This window comes from Manis pentadactyla, chromosome 6 (assembly GCF_030020395.1).
Source record: "Manis pentadactyla isolate mManPen7 chromosome 6, mManPen7.hap1, whole genome shotgun sequence".
Lineage (NCBI taxonomy): Eukaryota > Metazoa > Chordata > Mammalia > Pholidota > Manidae > Manis > Manis pentadactyla.
This window is the reverse complement of record NC_080024.1, coordinates 115,933,300-115,957,607: the sequence shown is the minus strand read 5'-3', so window position 1 is coordinate 115,957,607 and position 24,308 is coordinate 115,933,300. Positions and strand designations below refer to the sequence as shown.

Genomic DNA, 24,308 nt, shown 5'->3' with positions numbered 1-24,308 from the left:
TGCATAAATGTATACAAAATGATTTTTACTCTATCACACTTTAGGGAAAATACTGGTAAGTTTAATAGTTGCTTCCTAATTTCCTGATTCATTGATAGACTTTTTATTCCTTGTCTAACATGACCATTCTTTTGTAGATAATCTTGTTGGACCGCACCTATTATTTGGGGTCTCTCTCCCTTTGCTTGCATGCTCTTTGATTCCCTTTCTTTCTGACTCTATCACTGCTTTCCATCCTTTGCCTCCTGTTTGTGCTTTAATGTCTGTGTAGCCCAGGAAACTGGCCTGTGCTGCCTTATCTAATTTATATCTCCCAATGTGATCTCACTTTCAATTTTTTTTCTACTTTCTGTGTGATAACTTCCAACTAACCTTTCTCCAGGCCTGGCATCTTCCTCAGCTCCAGACTCATACACTGAGGGGCCTTCCCTTCTCTATCTTCCTCACTTGAGGATTCTTGACTAACCTGACACCTTTTAAGATAAGGTAGAAAGATTACTTCTCTTCATCTTTACTGCTCCTTACCCAAGTCTGAACCACAGTCACCTCACATCTGGATTATTATATCACCTCCAAATAATATTTGAATGAATGCTTGCCTATGAGACATCTTCAACTGAATATTCACAGGCACATCAGATTCAAAATATCTAGAATTAAATAAACTTCTCTGTCCAAACTTTTTCTCTCCTATTATCTATCTCAATTGGAGGTCCTGATATGAACTCGATTTTCGAAACTCTAATTTGGTTATCATGTCTACTATTCTCTTTCCTGACACCTCATTCAGTGTCCAAATCACTGTAATTCTTCGTATTCTGAACATGTTTTCCTTTTTTCCTCTTAAAAATTCTTGACATGAGAATCCCTTTCCCCTTCCACTACAGTGAGAGCTCTTTGAGGACAGGAGTTGTGTCTTCTCAACTTTGTATTCCAAGTCTTTAAAGATTGCCTAAAATATAGTTAGTACTCACAAGCATTCAAATTAAAAGTTATATTATGTACAAAGAAGGGAAAAGATATATATAACACATTAATTGCAAATGTGTTAAATGTATTTTACATTTATAGACACTGGAAGGAGATTTTGAGTCATAAAGAATTGGTGTGTTACTGTGAAGTTAACTGAGTTACAAACATTTTAAATACAAAAGAAACAGCAAATATGTAACTCATCGGCAAAGAGGAATCCAGACTCATTAGTCAAAGATAGTCTAAAATAGTTTAAAATAGCCTAACATAGTTTAAATAGTCTACATAGTTTCAATAGCCTAATAGTTTAAAATTTATGGCCTTTCATTCCATCTCCACATAAAAGAAGTATCCAGGGACCCTGCCATATATACAGTGATCTCATTAGGCTCGTATGTGCTTGAGGGATGACTTCCCACTTTCCATTCAAAGTTTGAAAAATGGTTAGGTTTAAAAAATATATCATGTATTAGGTGGTAGAATCTGGGGATGGCAGAATAATGGCTCCCCAAAGATGCCCATGTCTTGATCTGTGGGGCTTGGGAATATATTACCATAACATGGCAAAGGGGACTTGGCAGATGTTAAGTTAATGATCTTGAGTGGGGAAGGTTATCCCGGATTATCTGGGTCTTTGTAAGTGAAGGAGTCAGGAGGGCCAGAGAAGAGGATGTGACAAGAGAAGCGGGACTCAGAAGTGTTGGGCTGTGGGCTTTGAAGATGAAAGCTGTAGCCGGGAGTCAGGGAATACAGGCTGCCTCCGGAAACTGGGAAAGGCAAGAAAACGGATTCTCCCCTCTACCTCCAGAAGGAACCCAGTCCTGCTGATATGACAGAGCTCAGAGAGGCCTGTGTCCGACTTCTGACCTCGGGAACTGTAAGAGGATAAATCTGTGCTGTTTTGAGCCACTTGGTTTGTGGTAACTTGTTACAGCAGCGACAGAAAACGAAAACAGATGCTGTAGGATTTTGCGTCATCAAAAGCCTGACTAAAGAAAATCATGATCTCTAACAGCGACTTCTGCAATGCTTTCTTAAGTCTGTTCTCTCGTTTCCATTCACAATGCTACCACCATGTTTCCAGGCTTAATAAAAATAATAGCATTTATGGAGGCATTACATAATGTCCCTTCTCCAAGCACTGTTCTACACCTTTATATTACATTAACTCATGTAGTTTTCTCAAAACCCCGATGTGGTAGGTATTTTTATTATTATCTCCTTATTACAGAGATGGAGACCAAGGTAGAAAGAGATTAAGTAACTCACTAAAGTTGCATCATCAGTAAAACACAGGGTTTGAACACAGCTGTTTGGCTCAAAAGCTGTAGTTGCTCTTTCTGGAAATAACTTCATGGCCTTCAAATTGCATGGCTTTCACTGAAGGTGTCCCCTCACTGATTCACTGTTTACATTGACTCTTTTTAACTATTGTAGTAGACCGAATTTTGGCTTCCATGATCTTCACCCTCTGGTGTCATGTCCATGAATATGCTATGTTTCTTGGCAGAAGGGACTCTGCTGATGTCAGTAAGGTTATGACTCAGTGATCTTAAAATAGGTGGATTATTCCAGATTAATCTGGGTGGACCCAAATCACTTGAGCCCTTAAAAGAAGAGCTTTGTGTTATGTATATTTTACCACAATACGATAAAATAAAGAAAAAAGAGCATTCCCCTGGCAGAGGCTGAAATGAAATCAGATCAATGTGGCAGAAGTCAGAGACACTCAAAGCAGGATAAAGATTTGATATGCTATTTGCTGGTTTGCAGAGAAGGGACTTCAGTTGTACAGACACAAGGAACTGAATTATGCCATCCACCTGAATGCATTTGGAAGCAGAAATCTTCCCCAGAGCCTACACACAAGAGCCCAGGCCAGCTAATATCTTTATTTCAGCCTTGGGAGGTCATGAGCACAGAACTCTGACCAATGGATATGTCAACCTTTCTAACCTCTTGTCTGATTGCTCTCCCAGAAGACTCTGAACTGAGCTGGCTGCTGAAGTCACCACTCTGATGTTGGGTCTATTTCTTCTTTCTCTCTCCTTCTCCCTCCCTTGTGACTTTCCTCTTTCCTGCCTGTGACCCATTAATCCTTCCATCCAGCCATCCACCCACCTACCAAACATAAATAGTTGCTGGGCACTAAGTTAGGCATGGGGGGTACAAAACCGAATTACTGAGAGACCAATGAACAGTGGGAAAATGCTAAGAGAAATCTCTCCCAATTTGCTTCCACAGAAATGATACTTCTGAGTATCATGAGAAATGATACTTAAGAGATATGACATTTTAAATGGAGAAACCTTTTTTTTCCTCTGTCCTTCCTTTCTTAAACTATGGGTTTGGAATTTTTCTTCCTATAAACCCCCTTTCTCTATTTTTCTTTGCTCAGCTATCTTTATGCTGCTGCTTCTTCACCTTGTATTGTATTTATCTGCCTAGTATCCCACTAGACTATAATGAGTGTAGGAACTGTTTTAAAATCTTTGAATTCCCTTCTTTTAGCTTCAGCCATTGTATACAGCAGATCTTCATTTTTTTGTTACTTGAATTGATCACTCAGGAAAAGCTCCTTTACAGTAAATGCTACGATAAGCTCTAGTTTTAATAGACTCTTCAAGTTCCAACAGATGTCTACCTATTTCAGGTAATATGTACCCACAATAATATTTTGTTAAAATTTTTCTAAGGTTCAACCCAAAAGGCTTTGCTAAGGAAGAAGACAAGTCATAAAATTTAAGTTTTTAAGGAAAAAGTTAGCCAATTCTAAAGATACCATAATTTAAACTTGTTAGTGGCTCTTTATCTCTTCTGAGGGGACGTGATAAAAGTGAAGGTCTTTTCTCCCAAGCAGGGTGAACATGAACACCACCCTCCTCAATTTTTGATTGAAGTTCAGGAGTTCGCTGACCTCTCAAGCCCATTCCTGCACACTCGGAAAACCCAGAGCCCTGGGCACGGAACTCTGAATTATGCAGTAGGCCTGCCATTCTGCATCTGAGTTCTCCTCAAACCACACCCCGCCCTTTACCCCACCAAAGGGTCTCCCCGAGGTGCGATTGCTTCAGAAGTTGGTCGAGCTGTCCGTCTGTCCTGCCTGGGCTGCCTCAGCCCTGTGAGTAACCTCCCAGTGGATAGTCCAGGCCTGGAAAGCCTCCACCTCTGAGGGTCTGCATTAGTCCTGCCTTATTAAGCTTTTCTAGAAAAGCCTTTTCTGGAAAGCAAGCTCTTCAACTGGCCTACCACCTGTGGCATTTTTCTGGCTTTCTGGGCTAAAGCAATCTCTTTCTTTCCAGGCCTCAAAGTGGCCAAAGAATGCTTGGTTTCAGAGAGCAATATGAGAAAATATGACTTCAGAAGTTTGGTAAGTAAATGAGGCCAGACACATGTTTTTGGTAATGTCAGTTCCCTGAAAACAGAAGACTACTTTTAAGGGTGTATTCTGGTTATTATTCCATGCAACTACTTCCTGCTATCTCAATAGGTAATTATATTTACAATTCAAAATGGTGTGCCTAAGCCTCACACTGACACCCATGACTTGGTGTATGAAGTTTTGAGTGTGCCATGGGAAAGTGTGAGACTCACTCATCTCACAGAATATAGTTCAAGTAAACAGTGCCCTGATCACCCACAGTGAATACTCCAAGGGCCGTGCTAGAAAGTGCTAGCCCTTTGGTCAAAAGCAGAAGGATGTGAGGCCGGCAGGAGTGCCTCAGGCCACATGCAGCCCCTACCTGGTGGGGGCAGAGGAGCCTGTCTGATTGGTATGAGCTGTGTGACTGGCTGTGACAGACAGTACTATGCGCTGCCAACTTCTGACTCCATTGGCATCCAGATGCAGCTTCTAGAGGTGCCCAAACATTGTAATTTACAAATAAATGTGAGGAGGAGAAAAGTTTTGCAGCTATCTTTCACCAGTGATGAAGAGAGTCACAGATGAGGGCTACTGTCTGAGAGCTTCAGCCTAACACTCAAAAAGTGTGAATGGCAATAGTGTTCTAGGTACTAACTGGGCGACTAATGGCGAGTCAGGTACAAAGTGCAGGGGCAGAGAAGGCCTCCTGGAGGGCGGACGGGAGGGGCAAGGGCAACAGTGGGCGAGATGGGCCCAGGACAGCGCCCTCCTGCGTCACGGGGGATGATAACTGCTGGGTGAGAATCTGGGCAAAACCCAGGCTTGGCCTTGTGTTTCTAGGCCTTGTGGTCATACTGATTGAAAACCAGGTACTTTAGAAAATTTACCCCTTGAAATAACTCCACAAATGATAATTGGAAGATGAGTGAAGCAGTTTAGTTAATGCCACATGGTGAGTGAGTGCAGGAGCAGACGCTGACCCGGAACGACCTGGCTCTCCCTGTGCCCCCCTGAGCCATGTGGGCCTGTGGCCAGTCCTGCCACCTGTCTGCGCAGGGACACACAGCAGGAAGTGATCTTCTCATGGCAAAGCCTGGAGCAAGTCAATATAGGAAAATAGACAAAAACAACTAGAACAATGTTGTCCAATAGAACTTTCTGCAGTGATGAACATGTTTTATATTTGTGATGTCCAATATGATAAACACACACTGACTACTGAGCACTAGAAATCTGCTCTGAGGAACTGAATTTTAAACATTTATTAATGTAAATTTAAGTCATGCACGTGGCTAGTGGCTACTATATTGGACAGCACAGAAGTAGACAATTTGATTTCAAAGGATCCCAGGGGCCATCTGTCCTCATTTCATCAAATACGGAAATTTCCTTTGCTCTATCCCTGACATGTTCATCCAGCCTCTTGTTACACATTTTTAATAAGAAAAAGCTTTTCACATTAACTTGGGATCCATGCCTTTGTTAGGAAAAATCTTCCTAATTTAACAGTTGAATCCTGCAGTGTGTGATCTGGGGATACAGTTTGGTTTTGGGATAAGAATCCCACTCATTTTCCCTGGGGTTATCTCCTGATTTGCTCTCTGCTTTTCTGATGCCTGTGAACTTCTAGGTCTCTGAGGGCAGCCCCAGCTGCAGCTCAGTTCTCTGGTGCAATGTTGCACTGCCACCCACACAGGCCAGATGCCCCCGTCCTGCTGGCCTGCCACTGAGCTGAGTGCACGCTGCTGTGTGATGTGAGGATGCTGTCCCTCACCAGCAGCGTTCTGCTCTTTTCCAAGATTTCTTCTCTAGCACCTGGGCAGCCCCACTGCCTCAGGGGCCAGCAGCCTAGCTATTATCTGATGCTTCCCACAGTCTGGGGAACCTGTCCCTGCTCTTTCTCATTCTTGCTTCATTGCTTGTCCTGAGAAATGCTGCCTGGAGAGTTAAATTACTTGGGTTTGGCCAGGATGGACCACATCCTTCATCTTTAAGAAACATGAGTATTTTAGAAAAAACCATTCCATATCATCTTGTCAACTAGAGACTAAATCCTGTCCTCTGTTTACAGATTCTCACCAGCTGGGGGCCAGCTTCCCCATCTGTTCCATCTCTTTCCCCAAATCAATCTTTCCTTTTCCTCCTTTTATCTAGTCACTTCTCCCAGAGTTCAGTTTGAGTCCAACGGGTGCCAAATAAATCTTGGTTGAATGAAAGACCTGTTGAGAATGGCAGTTCTATGTACCACTTAACAACATTTCTCATTATACACCTGTGAGCTAGATAATTCAAATGGACTACTATTTTGTCAAAATACAAAATGTATTTTGATAGTTGGGATGCATTGCTAGTTAAACCTAAGAAATACAATGCTACATTCTATTCACCCATTGATCTAATTAAATGAGATTAAATTGGCATGGTTTAATTTTAGGGAATTTTTTCATTTCTTAGTTACAAGTCCCTGTTAAGTGAGTAATTAACATTTCATTCTAATGCATGGAGAAATTTTATAAAATATTGAACTGAGAGAAAGGAGCCTGTGGAACATGTTAAGAGTGTATCCATTACTTCAAATTAACTTCATCTGGACTTAAACAAAAAAGGGAAAACATTAAATAAGGGCTTGCTAGAACACTGAATTACCTTTAGTGACATACATGTACATAAGAAAAATCCAAAATGAGCTGAGGAGTAGGATACTAAAGACTACACTGACTTCCAAGTTCATAGCTGAGTATGGTACCTTTTACCTTGATGGATTTCAAAAGTATGACCATTCTGTATTGTTATCTATTACAATAATTTAGTTTAAACTCTACTAACATTCCCTCCCAGCCCTATTTATTGGATCTGTGCAGCCACCTCTAAGCTGACATATATCAGTGCTCTGCCTTGTATGGTATATGACTCACTTAGTCCAATTATATCTTTTGGGTAATTAATAAGCATCCTAAAGGTGGACGTTTAGGGAAACATATGTTTTCCTTCAGACCTAGAGTAGAATTTTAACAAATAGTAAAATTGGTGAACTTCTTCACTACTTCATTAATAATCTGGGATACATGGAGCTCATGCACCAAGCAGAAATCTGGCCTGCAGTGTGCCTGAGAACAAACTACCTGGTCTCCCAGAAGGATAAAATATAAAGTTATACTGACTTAGACAGGAACTGAGTTTGGAGATTCCTAGTTTGCTTCCTCATCTTTTCAGGAAATTACTTAGAGAAGCAAACATCCCCAAATTAACCCAAGCAAAGGATATTAAATGGGCAGATTGGGTTTATTTGGATAAAACCTTACAGTGTTATTACCTACAGTCAGGTTGGCAGTCCTAAGGGGTCAATACTATTATTTCTCATTGAAACAACCAACCAAATAAACAAAAGCAGCCTTGAGCAATGGTTCTGTCATAGGTTGAGATACAATTTTCTAGTTACATGAAATAGTATTGTTCTACTACAACTTAATATTTTTTACATCTGACTTTGTAAATGAATCTCATATGTTACTTGCTTTCTAACATGGCCACCTTCCAAACAAGACTTAGGTTTATACCTAACCATAAAGGTAGAATCTTTTTTTTAACTATAATCATTTCTTGAATTGCTATTAGCAATAAATTCTCCTCAAGAAACAGTCCTTCAGGAAAAGATCAAAGAGAATATTTGCAAAGCAGAAGCAACATGATGTGGTGGAAAGTGAACGGGTTTTGGAGTCAGATCAGAGTTCAAATTTCACACTTGTTAGAAGAGTAATCTGCAGCAAATTATTACCCTCCTCCCCCACACATTGAATATAAAATAAAGGTATGAAGCTCTAGTTAGCCCAGTAACTTTAAAAAATGAGGACAATATATGTCAGGCATAGGCCCACAGAAGCTTTCTCAAAAGTCCTTTTTCTCCCTTTTCTTCTCCTGCTTCTCCTTATTTGCCATCGGTTACAACCACAAGAAAGTTCCCCAGCTTGTGAGGGAGACAAGACTCCCAGTGTGGTTCTAGGGAAAGAGTACGAGCCTGGGAATGAGGGGCCTGTGCGTCCTGAGAAAAGCCAATTTCCTGCGCTGGGTCACAGCTGAAGAGGAAGGTAGGGAGGGGACATGAGGATGTGTCTGTCAAAACTGAGAACTGATCCTACAGGGTGAGTCACTCCAGAGCTCCTGGTGCCCCTGAAGGACAGGGCGCCGGGTGGGTCTGCAGCATGGACAGCTGTTGCTGCTATGAAACCTACCAAGCTTGGGTAGCTGTCTAACAGGTCTTGGACTTTTATTGTAAGAGTTTTCTGGTTTATCTGATTTATCAAGAGTGGGTTTCTTAGGAGTGGGTAGAGACTACTCTCCTCCCCCGACTGTTAAACTCTTCCTTTGATGGCTTAGATCTGCTTAGTGGGGAAGGAATGGGCAACCATTTTCAAATTGTGCTCTGGGTCACCAACTTGGATGCAGGGCAGTGGATGGGGGTGTAGGGGTGGGTAGGGGATAGGTGGGGGAAGCGGGGGGGAAGGGATCTGGATTTGAATCCACCTTTTCTTACTTTAATATGAGTAGCATTGTTTTAAATTGTTTCATGTATACTGTGCTTTATATGAACAAGGAACTCCATGGTTAGAAAGTATAAAAAGCTCTGGGATACCTGACCTTTAAAGTTCTTTCTGATGCCTGCTGATACTGAGCTTGTGTGTTCACTTAGTGTGCACTTCTGAAGAAAGGCATCATGACATGCATGCTCTAGAACCTTCAACAACAGACTAGACCACAACCAGATCAGCCCCAGTGCCTCGAGTGGGAAAGCAAGGGGTGGGGTGGGCAGCAGACTTTCCAGAGACTATAGAACACCAAGGTAAATGGATGCCTTGTGCTGGAGTGACTAAGGAGCATTGACATGGGGTAAGAGGAACCGCCTCCTGCCCCTGCTTCTGCACCATGCCCACCCCGAGGGGCCATGCAGATGCCAGTTAATCTCTGTAGGCCTCAGTTTCCTCATCTGTAAACCTGGTTTTGGGAGAGCTTCCCTTTCTAAGCTATAATCTAGCAACCTAAAAAGTAAGGGCAAGAAGAGATTAGAGGAGGAAAGGAGTAGGGGGAAGGAAGTACTGCTAAGCCCTGTTCTCTTTTGCTCAGTAGGGTGCAAGGGATGGGGAGGTAGGAGGGAGTATTTCAAACCTCTTATATCTGACTTCTAAGTTTTATTTCTGTAAGGTCAGTGAAGGATGATTCCAATGGCTTGCCTAGCATGCATACAGTCTTTCTGGGTTTCTGGAATTCCACTCTGGAGATTGGGTGGTATTGAGGATGAGTAGGACACAGGAGACAAAGAGATGGCAGGCCAGACAGTAAAAGCTCTCTGTAAGCAAGGACAGTTTGGAGGACAAACAAGGAAGCAGCCTCAATTTCCTATCATGGAATAGCTGCAGGAATTGGTTGTTTGGATTTACCAAAGGAATCTAATACATAGAAATTGGCTTTGTTAATTTATTTTTAAAAAATTAAAAAAAAATCTTTTATATTTTGCTTGACCTGACTGTCATAAACCAGCATTAGGATGAACATATTCTGTTTTTAAAAAAAGCAGTGTGATAGTCAAACTATGTATTTTTAAAGAAGTAGAAAAGCTCGTGTGAGACATTTTTGATTGACTGTTGAGTTCATGAGATCATCTGGCATGAAATAAATGTTTCTTTTTCTGGGCAGTGATGGCATATGTCAAATATGGCAAGGCAACCTACACAACAATTTCCAGCCTATGGAGCTGATTTTTCATAAGCCTCGCCACACACCCATCACAGAGAGCTCTTGTTTCTGGAGGATTTGTTTCACCTCCTTTGTGAAAGCCTTAGAGAGAAGGCAGCAAGCAGGAAAATCAGCTATTTATAGGCGTTTTTGACTAAAAGTGTCTGCTCAGCATGCCATGGAATACTTCCAAGAGGTGGGAGAACAGGAAGCCATCTAAAATCAACTAGCAGGCTGGAGAAGTGTGATGAGGGAACAGTGTTACATGGGTATCATTTTCAGAAAGCTCAGGTCTCATTTGCAAACAAATGACAGTTAATTTCACTGACACTCCTGAGTTAGTGAAGAGCCAGCTCAACTATCAGTTAATAAGAGAAGAAGGAAAAAAAAGACATGAATTCTCCAAGGATGATAAGTGGTTGGGATCCTTTAAGGTACTTTAAAGGAGCATCTCTCTCTGTATCTGTTTACTGCTGGAGGGGCCACCAGTCAGGCTGCTGCCTGTAGCCCAGCTTGGGCTAGCAGGCAGCCTATGATGTAGCCAACTTTAGAAAATGGAGATCAGTCAGGGACTTTGGGCATGAGCAAAGAGGAGTGATAAGGGCCTGTGGTCATCTGTTCGCCACGGTGGCTCCCACCTCTCAAAGTTGCCCTGGTGGAAACACTCCTTGGAGAACCTGGATGAGCCGGTAAAGGAGAGCGTAGGGTCTCTAGTCGAAAGCCCCATGGCTGTGGCTGTTAATTAAATTTGTCCTGTTGGCAGCAGGGTCTTGACAGTTTTAAGGTACGAAAACGAAAGCAGGTTTTGTGTGGACAAACTAAAGCTTGAGAAGGCCAGAAGGACTGTGTTCCATCAGCAAATACCATGCCATGGGAAAACCTGACCCACTGAGACTGAGCTACTAAGAGATGGCAGGCTTTGAGACTTTCTCATCTGCAGACAAAAGCTTTATGTGTTTACTTGGCACAGGGAGGGCTTTCCTTTACTAGGGAATCAGATATGTTCATCCTAACCCTGGTTTATGACAGTCAGGTCAAGCAAAGCATAAAAGTAAAAGCAGTGTGGTCCACAAAACACATGAAGAAGCAGTGAAGCATGTTTGCCTCTGAGCATTTTAATACTCAAAACATTTCATACTATATTTTTCATTTATTCCCAAAATTTTAAATTATTATTTTTCTAAGACCTGAACAAACACGAGTCATATATCACTATGCCCACTTTACAGATCTAGAAACAGAGGGGCTGAAGAGCGGGAGCCCAAAGCTATGTCAGACGGAGGTCAGCAGCAGCACCAAAGCTAATGGAATGCTTGTCGCCCTGTTTTCATCTGTTAGACTCTACTGCCCCCTTCAGTGAGTAAAATGATACATTTAGACTGATAGTTCCCTAGAATTGGGTTAAAGTATGGTTCTTAGATTGATCTGATATCACAATCATCCCAGATGTACAGAGTTAGAATCTGTTGTGCTGATGCCAGAAATCCTCCTTTTATAGACACTCTCAAGGTGAGACTTTCACAGAGTTAAGGAACCATTAAGTATTCAGTGATAGTGCAAGTGGTCACATACACATTTGATTCTACACATGCACATGAATGTGGTATGAATATGCTAATTTTGACTCAAATGGATGGCACTATATGTTTCATATTGCATTTTCAACTTTAGACCTAGATCTTCTTTCCTCTTACTTGCTTTTTAATTTCAAAAACAATGACCAAGGAATCAGCCTCGCTCCCTGATGTCTCCCATGTACTATCCCTTTCCATTGTCTAGAGTTGCCCTGACTTAATATGGATTTGGCTGCATTTGTCCCAATATATTCTCCCATGTATTATCTTGGAAAATATGTTTACAGCTACATTAACACTTTTTATCCTAGGAAAGTGAGTGGAGAGGTGAGGGAAGCTGGCTGCCAACACAGTGAAGGTGCCAGAGAGATGCGTGTTGCCTTCACAGTCCAGCCCCAGGGCAGAGTGTCGTGTCTAAAGGTTACCTGTGCAAACTCAGAGCACTTCTGCTCCTTTTTTCCTCCTTTCGGACATGGTTTACTTATAATGCTTATAAGGAAAACACTGGGATGCAGAGGGGACTGACAGGAATGACAGGACAAACATAGTCCCCCACCTTTTTTTTTAGAGGTTAAAAATACTACCCTGCCATTTGTAGCCACTGAATTACAAATAGGAGGAAATTATTTAGATAACAAATGTCTTCATCTCTTGTGAACCTTTTAGGCCACAAACATGCTTCAAATCTAACCTTCAGATCAGTTTTTTTCTCCCTTTGCCTCCTTGTGCCTTGACCCCACAGCCTTAAAAGGATGTACTAAGCTAGGCTTTGAAAAGAACCCTAAAGGTTTTCACCATGTGCAAGGGGCAGAGGGAAGAACAGGGCAGCGAACATGTTAGTCTCAGCTTGCTGCTGCTGAGATGACTCACCTTGTACCAGTCAAGGCATCTCCTTAGAACTTATTTTTCTCATTGTTAGAAAGAGTGGGTTGGACTGAGGGATCTCAATGAATTCTCCCATAAAGTGATTTTCAGATGAGAAATAGATAAGAAGATGCTATGTCCACTTTGCAGGGAGAAGTCTGTGAATGAGAAGGCATACAACATGGCCCTCCATTGAGGTTCTAGAATGCTGAAACTGTCATTTTTCTGCAACAAAACAAAACAACAAACAAACCACACCAAACAAAACCTGCCTAGTTTTTTAGTTATATGCCTGAAGGTTTTAGGGACCTGGGCAGTTAGACAATCCTGTATGTATACATATAAATACTGGCTTAAAAAATAAGGGGAGCAGAAATCATTTCCTTTCATTGGTGTTGGGTGTCTCTCTGAACAAAGGGGTTTATCCTCACACCAGGGAAGCAGGGCACCGCTAACTTATTTATACCAATGGTCTGAGATAAATGAAGTTCAATATAATCATTGCAAAAGCAAGGTAATGACTTTTCTGGTGGGATCTATGAAAAATCTGTCTCCCCATTTTACAGTTATTCTTCTTACATGGGCTTAATGAAATGGTATATTTAAAATGGATCTTTTGTCATGAATCACAGGACAAAGAAAGTATATGTGTAAACGTATATCTTAGCAGTATGGGTGCAGGAATGCCTGTACAGGTGTAACATGTATATTTAGACCCACACACATGAATCCAACATACATCACCCTAGACTCCACATGATTCTGCTCCATAGATTTGTGATATCACAAGTCTGAATATTGTAGGAAGTTTCCAAATTCTGTGAGAACAGTGAGTATAAACTCCAGTTGATAGAGAATAGTGACTTAATGTATACGAAAATAAAGATTTGCCTATCTAGAAAACTCCATTTGCAATTATAATTAGAAGTCTCTTTATCTTAGAAATGGAAGCAAGGTGGGGCATATGTTAAACTTCAGCAAATGAAAAAGAAGTCCAGTTTTTAAAGATAGTGCTATCTATTTGTAAAAGACCAGAGAATCAGAAGAGGTCTTTCCTTGGTCATGCAAGTGTTTTCTAAGAAATGAAAGAGTTAAAAAATAGTAGAAATAAGAAACAGTCAAAAGTAAAAGAAGGAGTGAGATAATAGGCCTCTCCTTATTCTACATTCCCTTTTCTATTAGTTGTATAACAGTATTTAGCTCATTCTTTACAAACAGAGAGGATTGGATTGAAGGAGAATCACCATTCACTGAAAAAAATTCAACCAGTATGGTTTCAGTCAAAGAATTTATTAAAAAACTCTTAAATAAGCATTTACAAAAATAAAGTAAAAAAAAATTCCTGTGCCATAATGTGTTCCAAACGGCATTTACCCAGGATGGAGCCTGCTGATAAGAGATGAGACAAGATGGTCTGCAGAAGCAGATAGACGAGCCCTGGATGAGAATTTACACACACATGCTATTTTTACCCAATGGGAGAAGTTATAGGTTCAAAATTTCAAGTAAATAATACAAATCATATTTAGGTCATATAATTCTTCATGAATCTCATTAAGAGTAATCTGGTTTCACCTAAAAAGGCCAATTTCTATATTTTCTCAACCAAGCTACCTTGGCAAATGATGGGAAAAATCTGACTGTTAAGAGGTACTATAGTTTGAACTGTATGGTTTCTTACTTCAACTATTTAAACCTATAAAGATGGAATTTCCCAATGATTCTTATCAATGAGCACAATAACCTACTAAGAGAGGTTGTTATCTTTGAACCTAAAATCAAAATGGTGAAAAAAAAAACCTCATCTAATCACCACATCAGAGCCAACTTGGCAGTATTGCACATATATTTTGAATGGCCCCTATAAAACCTCAAACGAAAAAACCGAAGTTCTACCATTTACAAATCACTGTTTGTTTACAGTCATGTAAAGCCATGATCTCAAATGGACCAGAGATTATGGATGACTCTTTCTCTACAGAGTAGTAAATGATTATCTTGAGTTCCTGTCTTTAATTTGCAACTAAGCAAAACTATCCTCTAAGGAGAGTGGAGAAAAAGACATAAAATCCACTGGCCACTAAGACGTCAAGGCTAGTTTTTCTCCTTTGTGCTGTGTGAATCAACACTATACCTTCTGATTGTAGATTGGATTCTGTGGGATGAGAAATCATGTGTTATGAAACCTTTGATTGATGGCACCTTTGGTGTTGCTGAAAATGTCTTTAGAATAATGAAATTGCAGACCAAGAATAATAAAGTTTCCTTAACAACTTTCAAGAAGGATTTTCTATTTCTTTTTGATCTTCCTTTTACTACAACTGACTCTGACTGGACCCCTGCTTTCTCACCGTGTTTTGCTAAGTGTCCCTCCCCACCCCCCTGCATTGTTTGGATAGGAGAAATAGTGAGAATTATGGAGAATCAGAAAAGGGATTTCCAGGATTCTGCTGCTCTTCACCAATCTACATTCAAAGTTAGGACAAGGCAGGAGGTCATTTTTTTTATCAAAGGAGAGGGACCTCTCTGCTAAGGTGAGTGAACAAGAGGGAGAAGATTGTGTATGCCAAATACGAAATACATTCAAGGATCTTGACCATTCTTGCTGAATTATTAAGGCAATTTAAATAAAAAATAAATAAATTAATCAATTAATGTAGTTGATGGGGGTTTTAGAAAAAGGCAGCAAGGAAACGTCGCAGGCACCAAAGTCTCTAGCAGACTTGCTTAGCACTGTCACACATTTCACACGAAGTAGTTTTAACTGATTTAATATAATTTAAGTTGTTCTAAAATAAGAGGAATGAAAACCTCAGCCAGCAAAAGAAAATCTTCACTGGGCAAAGACTGAAATAAGCTTGCACAAAATTTTGAAAAATAGTTGTACCTGCTTTGAAAAAAACATCCTGGGTTCCTGCTTGCTACAAATGATTCTTCAGTGATTTTTATATTTAACCAACAGACAAAATAAACCTCAACCATTCAGAAATGTTAATTTTGCAAAGGAACACTAAGTGTTCAGGATTCTTGTCATGGAAAACCTCTAATCACATTTCAATCACTAACCACATAATGTCCTCTAATAGTACCTAGCGCTTTCGATCATCTTTTAGTTAAAGATTTTATGAAGCCCCTTGGAGATACAGATTTGTAGGTATCCGATGTCTCAACCTGTTTTTTTAGCATCTGTACACACGTTAGTGTGTTAGCTCTTTCCATCTTATTACCATTATTTAGAGAAGAAATAAAATTACAAAAACTATCCTCCCCCCACTCCACCTCCCCAAAAAACCACCCAAAGCAGCGACATACTATCACCAAACACAAAGTAATAAAAGAGTTATACCCAAACCTGGTCAGTTCTTTCATTTCTTGAAACTTGCACGCAAACCGAAGAAACCCACTCAGCCTTAAAAAGGTCGATCATTTTGCTCTCCTAAAATTTCATCTCTGAGAGTGCTTTCTCAGTCCTGTCTTGCTCTCTCTCTCTCCCTCAGTGTGAGTGTGTGTGTGTGTGTGTGTGTGTGTGTGTGTGTGTGTGTGTGTCTACTTCTACCGGAGAGCGTTTTGTTTCCCTTTTCCCATTTCTGTTGCTGGATGAATGCAGAATACATGATTCAAAGGGATTTTTTTTTTAAGTGAACAGTTGGAAATCTAAAATCTTGTTCTTCTGAATGGCTTTATATGCCAGTCACTCAGCACATAACATTTACATAAAGAAGCATATATAGAAACAAGAATCCTGCTTGTTTAAAGTAAAAACAAACTAACAAAAACTCATTTTACTCCTTTGAACCCATTCCTATTTTATTTACTAATTATTAACACTTACCCTGAGATGTGCCATAAATGCTCTATTCCAAATGTATAAAAGCCAACCACATCTCAACTGAGCATTAGACAGTTTTAATGTCTTCAAATCCATGTCCCTGCTCTAAACCCTGATACAGACAGTCACTGGCAGCAGTACAATAGTTCTAAACAGCAGACATCTGATTCTTGACATTTAAAAATAACAATATTGGAAAAAAAAAGAGAGTCTTTTTTTAATTGACTACAAACAGCTTGTGAGGGAGCACATATCACCAATTGAGTGTATTAACTGGAACTTGGAACAATTTCAAGCTACAGCATTTTATTTCCAAATCAATGTCAGGCAGAGACCAAATAGCTAGAGAACTGTCATCTTCTATCTTACTGCAGCAACAGCCCAAGTTAAATTAATTCTAAGTGATAATCCTACAAAGAGACAATCAGAACTTCGCTAGTATTTAGATTCCATTATTGTGAATATTAATTTAACCTGTGTTCAGTCTTGAATCAAATTAGGGGCCTATCAGTTATTCCATTGCTCATGTAATATGGGCCACATTTCAGGACATGCATTCTTGACTGCACGCACATGTGTGAGGTCAAATGAACACATGGATTTGCTGCAGAATGAAACCAGTACTAAAATGAAAATGCATTTATTTCTACTTCTGATGCTCTTCCACTTATCTATGCATTCCTTGGCAAATGGTTTAATCTTTTCTACCTCAGTTTTGTGGTCTGTAAAAACTGGAGTGCATAGTAGTACTTACTTTACAAAGTTGTTTCGGGTACTAAATGAGATACTGTATGGTTTCTGGCATGTGATATCTGTCTGATATATGCTGATGCTGACTTCTGTTTTGTAGTTATTTGGAAAGGGTAGGGATTGGGCATGGTAGAAAATTCTGGCTTTGCAGACAGACGAACCAGTTTTGACCCTCCATGTTGCCATGTAGAGCTGTGTGTCCTTGGGCAAGTTACTTAACCTAATTAACAAAGTCTCTGTTTCTTCAACTGTAAAATAACTTATTGGGTGTTAAAGAGCAAATTAGATAACATTGGGGAAAAAAAATCTACTTAGGTAGGCACTTATTAAATGACAGCTCCAGGCCTTGCAACTCCCTCAAATTTCTCTAATGAGTACTCTTCAGACATAACTGAGGAGTTTAAAGGCAGACTGAGATCACAGGCCTTTAGAACAAGTGCTTCATTTATAGCAACAGAAGAAGACCCAGAGAGCTGCAATGGTGGCTCCAAGCCACATCACTACCTAGCGAGTGGTCACTAGTTAGCGGCAAATAGGGAGAACGCAGACCTTCTTATTCAAAGTTCAGTGCTCTGTCCACAAAACCTTGTAATGATGAAGTCAAACGCACTTGTAAATCCAGTTTCAGTATTAGTTGGTAATTAAGAGAATACAACTGGATAAAAAAACTTTATTCCCCCAAATTTGCTTCTAAGAATGAGCTTGTAAAAGAAATTATTACATGGGGGCTGGCCAGGACTGGTGGCACCATTCTTCCTGAGAGAAGCTTTCACAGGATGATGGAGTTTCCCTTTCCTATGAAGCATAAAGAGCTGGAAAGGACGTTCAGTTCTCGGGAGATCCCTTCTCCTCCTGCCCCTTGTGAATGTCCAGCTCCTTCTTCTCTCTCCTCGGAGGAGCTCCTCAACCTCGGCACACTGGTTTGGGAGACCACACTGTGCTGCATGTAGTTTATTTGCTAAACATACCACCTTCCCACTTGAAATACAGAATTTTATTTTTTCAGTTTGAAAGCCTCACACAGAATTGGAGCCCAATAACTGTCAATATTGGTTAAGGAATTTGAGACTTTGAGCTAGGTTTATATTTAAGCAGTTGAACTAGTTTGGTTCAGGATTAATTATTGCTCAACATAGGGTAGGAAATACTATTTATTTCAGTATTTCAATAATTTCAAAATTTAAAAGCAAAGGAGCATTGGATGTGAGGTTAACTATTTACTTTGGGGAGGAAGGGAAGGAAATGGGATTGAGGAAAGTAAATGGTGACCCACTGTAATTAATGCTTTATTTCTCTAGTTGGGTGATATATAACTGGGTGTTTGTTCTATTTATTTTTTCTTTGTGCTTTTATGTAAGCCTCATGTATTTCATTTAAGAAAACTGGCTTAAAACAAGGTAAATAATTTCAAAATAGAATTTCCAAATATTTATAATATGAGATCCAATAATGTTACTATACTAAATCTTGTACTTAAATCTTAAAGCTTTTATTTTCCAGTTACTGAGGAACTTTAATAATTATTTGCTTCCTAAGGATATATTTTTTCCTTGCTCACCATTTCCATGCCATTGATTCCAGTGTTGTGCTGGGGTGTACTGGGAAGAGCTATTCTGCATCAAATAGATCTAATTCTCAGTTCTTTAATTTACTGACCATGCAGCTTTAAATAACTTCCTAAGCCCCAGTTTTCTTTCTTGTAAAAACAGCATATTATTATATCTAACAGCTCTCAAGATTAGTATGAGGATTAAATGAAATAGCAAGTGAAAATGTTTGCTACAGCATCTGGCACATAGTCAATTTTCAATCAGGGCTGGGTGGAGACGTTCCCAAGGGAGCCAGGTTCATCAATGGAATTTCACTTTCTTTCTTTCCTTATCCTTCTACTTTCACCACTACTTGAGCTTTTTACTTCAAAAAAGTATAAAAAGGAGGAAAGATTAAGGTACAGAGGACATAGGCAATTGTGTAAGCATAATGACAGCATTTCATAACTAAGAAAGGCTGGTCATAGATTCTTTTCTAGAGTATTCCTTATTCTAATATTTCTCACATAATCTCACCAGCAATTAAAGCCCAAGGTTTTTGTTTTCTGTTTTCGCCACTAGTCACAGAACGTTCAGAGACAAAATATCCTACTCTAGGACTTCTATTTCATTACCCACCCCTTCTTCAAGACAGATAATCTAACCAAAATTCACCTTCAGTAGTAGATTATGTTTATGGGCTTAAAGAATCTCTAAAGCTTTCAGTCGGAACCCTTGTAATGGTCATTTTTATAAATTAAGAGATCTAGATTCCCACCTCTGTCAAACACTAACAATATAACCCACTAATCCTCTATATTTCTTTGAGTCTAGTTTTTTGTATGTTTAATGAGGGGGTTGTATTAGATGATCTCTTTAGCTCTAAAGTTCTGTAAATAGTTCTTGATGCCTTAAGGCATGTAGCAACCTTACAGTAAATGAGGCAATACTACTTCCAGTGGGATATACTGACCACGTAACTGTGTGTTGTATGTGAAAACTGTTGTTGGCTTCTCCTGAACTCTGGGGATGGGCTCTGGCCCTGCCAGCCTGGCATATTCTCAGGGCTGGGTGGACACATTCTCAAGGGAGCCAGGTTTATCAGATGGAATTCAAGGAGAGCAAAAAGATGAACTTCTCAGTGGAAGACTATTTTTTTGCATTTCTTCTTGAGAATGGAAAATGACAATGTCATGCTTTTATAGCCCAGTAATAAAAGCTTTTAAGGAAACGGGGATAGCAGGAGACAACAGAGAAAAAAGACATTGTGAAAAGGAAAAATATGAGGGTCCTTTTTAAGGAGAAAATGGCCCTAGAGGGAGGAAGTAGGCAAGAAAAAGACTTTTTCCCTGGTATTTTTACCCAGGTGAATTTAGTTTAAGTGAGTTGGAGGGCAGTAGGGAAAGACATGAGCAGACTGTGGAAGGGGAGGAGAGGCTTACTTTGGGTCTGTACGTGTGTGGGATCTACATGCTGACACTAATTGTATTTCACTGTGCAGATGCTTCCCCCTTCCTTTCCTCCCCTTTTCTGTTGTCCCAGGTCTCTGCAGCTGTGCTTGTCAGGGCCCCAAACTGGTTTGATCTCCGCCTCCTCAGGGCCCATTCCCTGTGCTCTGGGGGATGGGGGCTCGGGTGGGAGTGTGGTTGGTGTTGGAGATGGTGATGACAATTGTGATGGGGAAGACATAGATCAATTTTCCTAAACTAATAGCTTGAGGAAGAATTCTACATTAACAACAGCAGCAGCTCTGGACAGATTTAGTTAAACTTGACAAAATTCGAAAGATCATTTTATAAAAAGGTGGATGTATATTAAAATTTTGTGTAAACTCCCCTTTCCTCTCTTTCTTAGCCCATGATCCCTCAAACAAAAGAGGACAAAACATTAATAACTCCTTGCCTTTATGTAGGCGTGCTTTTCAAGGCACTTTTATATCTAGTAACTCAAGATAACTGGATGAAGTTGGTACCAGTTTGTTTCCTAATAGCACTAAACCACAGAAATGCTAAATATTAATTTGCTCAAAGTCATGCAGACAATTTATAGTAGAACCAAGACCAGGACCCATGAGAAAACACCACACAATTAGCAGGTAAAATCTCCAAGCATCCACCACTGGACATAAATGGTACCTGAAGGTACTGGCAGGAACGTTCCTGTTGACATGACTCCGACTTCACCATGGCCTGGTCCATGTTAACTGAGGCTTTCTGGTAAACCTCCCGGGCTCGGCTCACTGTCAGGGTGGAGGACCAGGCGCTCTTCTTCAGGAGTGGTGCGTCCAGGTTGACTGGCAGGTTGGCACAGGTGGAGCACTTGACATCGTTGTTACTCCGGGAGGCCTTGACCGCCTGTTCGCTAATGGTGTTGTAGGCCTCCATGAAGTATTGTGAGGCCGAGCGGTCAGGGCACCTGCCCATGGTCATCACACCAGAGGGGGCATGGTAGATGCACATGTCGCCGTCAAGGTTGTCATCTGAGCTCCACCAGCCTGGGGAGGTGTTGGGGCGTGGCTTGGGCTCAGCCCGCCGCTCCTTGCTCTTGCTTCGCTTGCCATACCTCACTGTCTGTGTTTCGTCAGGGCTGGCTTTGCCCCCATTGACACTGCCCTTTGATGGCCCTTCCAAGGAGTGTGACTTGGTGAAGAGCTTCTGAACTGAGTGGACCAGATGGCGGATGCGGCCAGGGCTGTCGCTGCGGTGCTCCAGGGCCGTGCGCTTGTACTGCAGCGTGTGGTAGCCATCTCGGTTGAGTGGCAGCTGCCTCTCAAACTGGTCCAGCAGGTTGGCGGGAATGCGATTGGCCTTGGTGGCCAGGTTGCGGGGCACTACGGAACACTCGTCCTTTAGTTCTTGCTGTGAGTTGTAGTGCCTGCGTGGGAAGGTGCTGCTGGCCAGCGGGTCGCTGAAGGGGCCCACGCACTCGGCCTGGAAGGAGTTCCGCTGAGTGTAGTAAGGATGGTCCGCGGGGTGGTGCTCCACCGGGCTCAGCAGGTATGGCTTGCGGTCTGAGTGGTGCGACAGTGAGTCACAGGCAGAATCACAGGTAACTCCGTGGTGATGGCTGCGGCTGCCTGATAACCCTTTCATTGCGGATGGGGTGCAACCGCAAGGGTCATGGACACCCTGTAGTTAGGCTCCAGACCCGTCTCCCACCAAGACCTGGGGTGCAATGAAGAACAAGAGAAGGAAAACGGTTAACACTTCCCTTGGTATGTAGGTACTGCTCTCTTTTGTGTATGCTGTCTTGTGCATTTATTTTCTGGCAGAAGTCATCACTGCCCCTAAAAGCAGCTTTAATGCATTTTTGGGAAAGCTCTACCATCTCTATAGGATGGGAAAACTCACTCCAGATTTGGAGAGATCGTAGGGATGAGAGCTAGTAAACCTGGAAAAGGAAACAATAAAAATGCTAAATTGTTTAAAATTATTCCAAAGAAAAACTTGCCTGCCCTCCAGAATTTCAGGAACTGGATATATTCTTCTTTTGCTTCTCTGGTTTTATTCTTAACTGTATGTTAATTGTAAAGCTAGCACACCTGAAGGGCTCAGTTTCTCTGGAAAGACTTTGCTGATCCCCCTTGCAGAGAGAATTAGTTCCCCTCTGTGTTTCCATGGCACCTACTGCACCCTCTCTCAGCTCCTGTGGAATTGTTTCAGGCCTTCCTCCGCTAGCTTAAACTCTGCAGACCAGCTTACCTCTTAGTCACCTTTGCATCCCACCTAGCACCAGGCTGCCCAGGTAAACACATAGTAAGCACTCCATAAATGTAAATAAAATCAATGTGAGTAGAAAACAATACATAAAAGAGATTATTGGCACATTAAAACTGAGGATATATCTTTCTATCTTCTGTCACATGCTTTCCTGTTAGAATTCTATGGTAAAAATCACAGCACACAAACAATCCTTCCGTGGTGATTAGAGCTGAAAAAAGTAATGGGGACAAATAAACAGAGCTGTAGAAAATATCTGCCCCCATATTTCTATTGTCAGAGGGTCAAGAGCTTCCTGTCAACAGAGTGGTTGGAGGACAAATTATCTTGAATTGGCTCATTTGAATATCATGGCATCTTGTCTTCCTGGCTTTAAGGTTTATAGTAAACATTCACAAATGGCAAGATGGCCAAAGGAAAGGCCTTAAAACATTTCCGAGGACATGAAAGGCCTGGACCTAAGGGTCAGCTCTGCCTTGGAGAGAAGTGAGTCCTACAGATCTACCTGCAGGGACTCAGTTCACTCTGAGCACAGGCTTCTCTATGCTTTAGAGGCTGCTGTTCCACTGGGAGGGTTATTTTCTTTTGACTCTAGTAAGTGGGTTCTTTAGTGGCTGACTGAGTTCCTACTGACATCCTGATTTTTTTTAAAGCTTCCTATAACACAGAAATTGTTGTAATAAGAGTTGTTCTGAAAAGCCAATGTGACTTTCCAAAATATCACAAATGTCATTTTATATATATATATATATATATATATATATATATATATATATATATATATATAGAGAGAGAGAGAGAGAGAGAGAGAGAGAGAGAGAGAGAGAGGAGAGAGAGAGAGAGAGAGAGGAGAGAGAGATATATGGTTTAATTTAAAAAGAACAAAATAAAACATGAAGAAAAATGCACAGTTTTGAGAGGTCAGGTCTTGTCTATTCCTTGGGACGTGCTGTGCGTGGCAGCTCCTGACAACACTGAAAATCTCTTTCCATGCCTTAGGAAACTCCTTTCTTCTTCCTAGTCTCTCAGTTTCTGGATTAATGGCTCAGGAAAACTGACGGGAAGTTTGAATCACCTAGTCTCCCTTGCTGAGAGAATTAGCTCTTTTGAATTTCTCTTTTGAAATTAGTTAGTCTACTAAATTATGAGCTCCTTGAGGGTAGAGACTATGTTTTATCCATCCAGTGCCCGGCAAAGTGCTTGGCTGATGGTGAGAACTCAGTAAAATATGTATTCAATGAATGAATGCATCAGTGGAATATTTCCCAAAATGGTCCATACAGTGATCAAGTTACATATAACCAGTGGAAAGATGGCTGTGTAACAAAGGAAGGGCGAGGGTCAAGGAAGGGACCATCTTGAGGGCATTTCAGAAATCAGCAGTTTTTAGAGTGCTTTTTAGTTTTTGGAGTGCGGGAAGCAGGAGGCAGGCAGATGAATGCTCCTTCAGCCACTGTTAGCTTTTGCCTTCTGGCTCTCCACAACTCACCAAAGGACATCCCACCTCTGGAAGCTCTACCTGCCTTGAAGTTAAAGTCGAGGAGTTTTCCTGGCATTTCTGTAGGATGCCTAGTCACAGGACAACCTGTCTGAAGGAAAGAAACTGACACCTGAAGACACAAAAAGGAAAGCCGGACTCAGGATACCTCTGTATCAGAACTTGACCACTGAAGACAAACTAATGAAAAAGAAGATTTTTGCTTAAAATACCTTGGGACTGCTTTGCATAAAGTGATGATCCTAAGTATCAGCTGTGTCAAGGAGGGATTTAAGAGGGTTAAATACATGTCTTTAGCAAAACTGAGGCACCAACTAATTTAGATGGAAAAATTCACTGCATGGGGGTATCTCTCTATACAAAACAGGTCCTATTGAAGATGTTTTTGCCTTTTAAATATGGACTTAAAAATAAGAAACAAAAATAACAACCCAGTAGGACTACAGCCACATAAAAAGTCTTATGATTACATGTAATAGAAT

The 24,308-nt window shown here is 40.9% G+C and overlaps 1 protein-coding gene across 10 annotated transcripts in view; it reads right to left on the bottom strand.

The window, feature by feature from the left end:
• DLGAP1 (DLG associated protein 1) overlaps nt 1–24,308 on the bottom strand; it is a 567,869-nt gene that overhangs the window by 282,962 nt on the left and 260,599 nt on the right. For 5 of the 10 annotated variants that reach the window (XM_036905862.2, XM_057504061.1, XM_036905864.2 and 2 more), the window contains one exon: nt 20,745–21,773. In XM_036905862.2, the coding sequence (XP_036761757.2) occupies nt 20,745–21,701 (957 nt within the window). In that variant the 5' untranslated portion in view covers nt 21,702–21,773. Of the gene's footprint in view, nt 1–15,853; nt 16,003–20,744; nt 21,774–24,308 lie in introns of those variants that run through there. The other 5 variants (XM_036905869.2, XM_057504066.1, XM_057504063.1 and 2 more) reach the window with 3 other exon arrangements.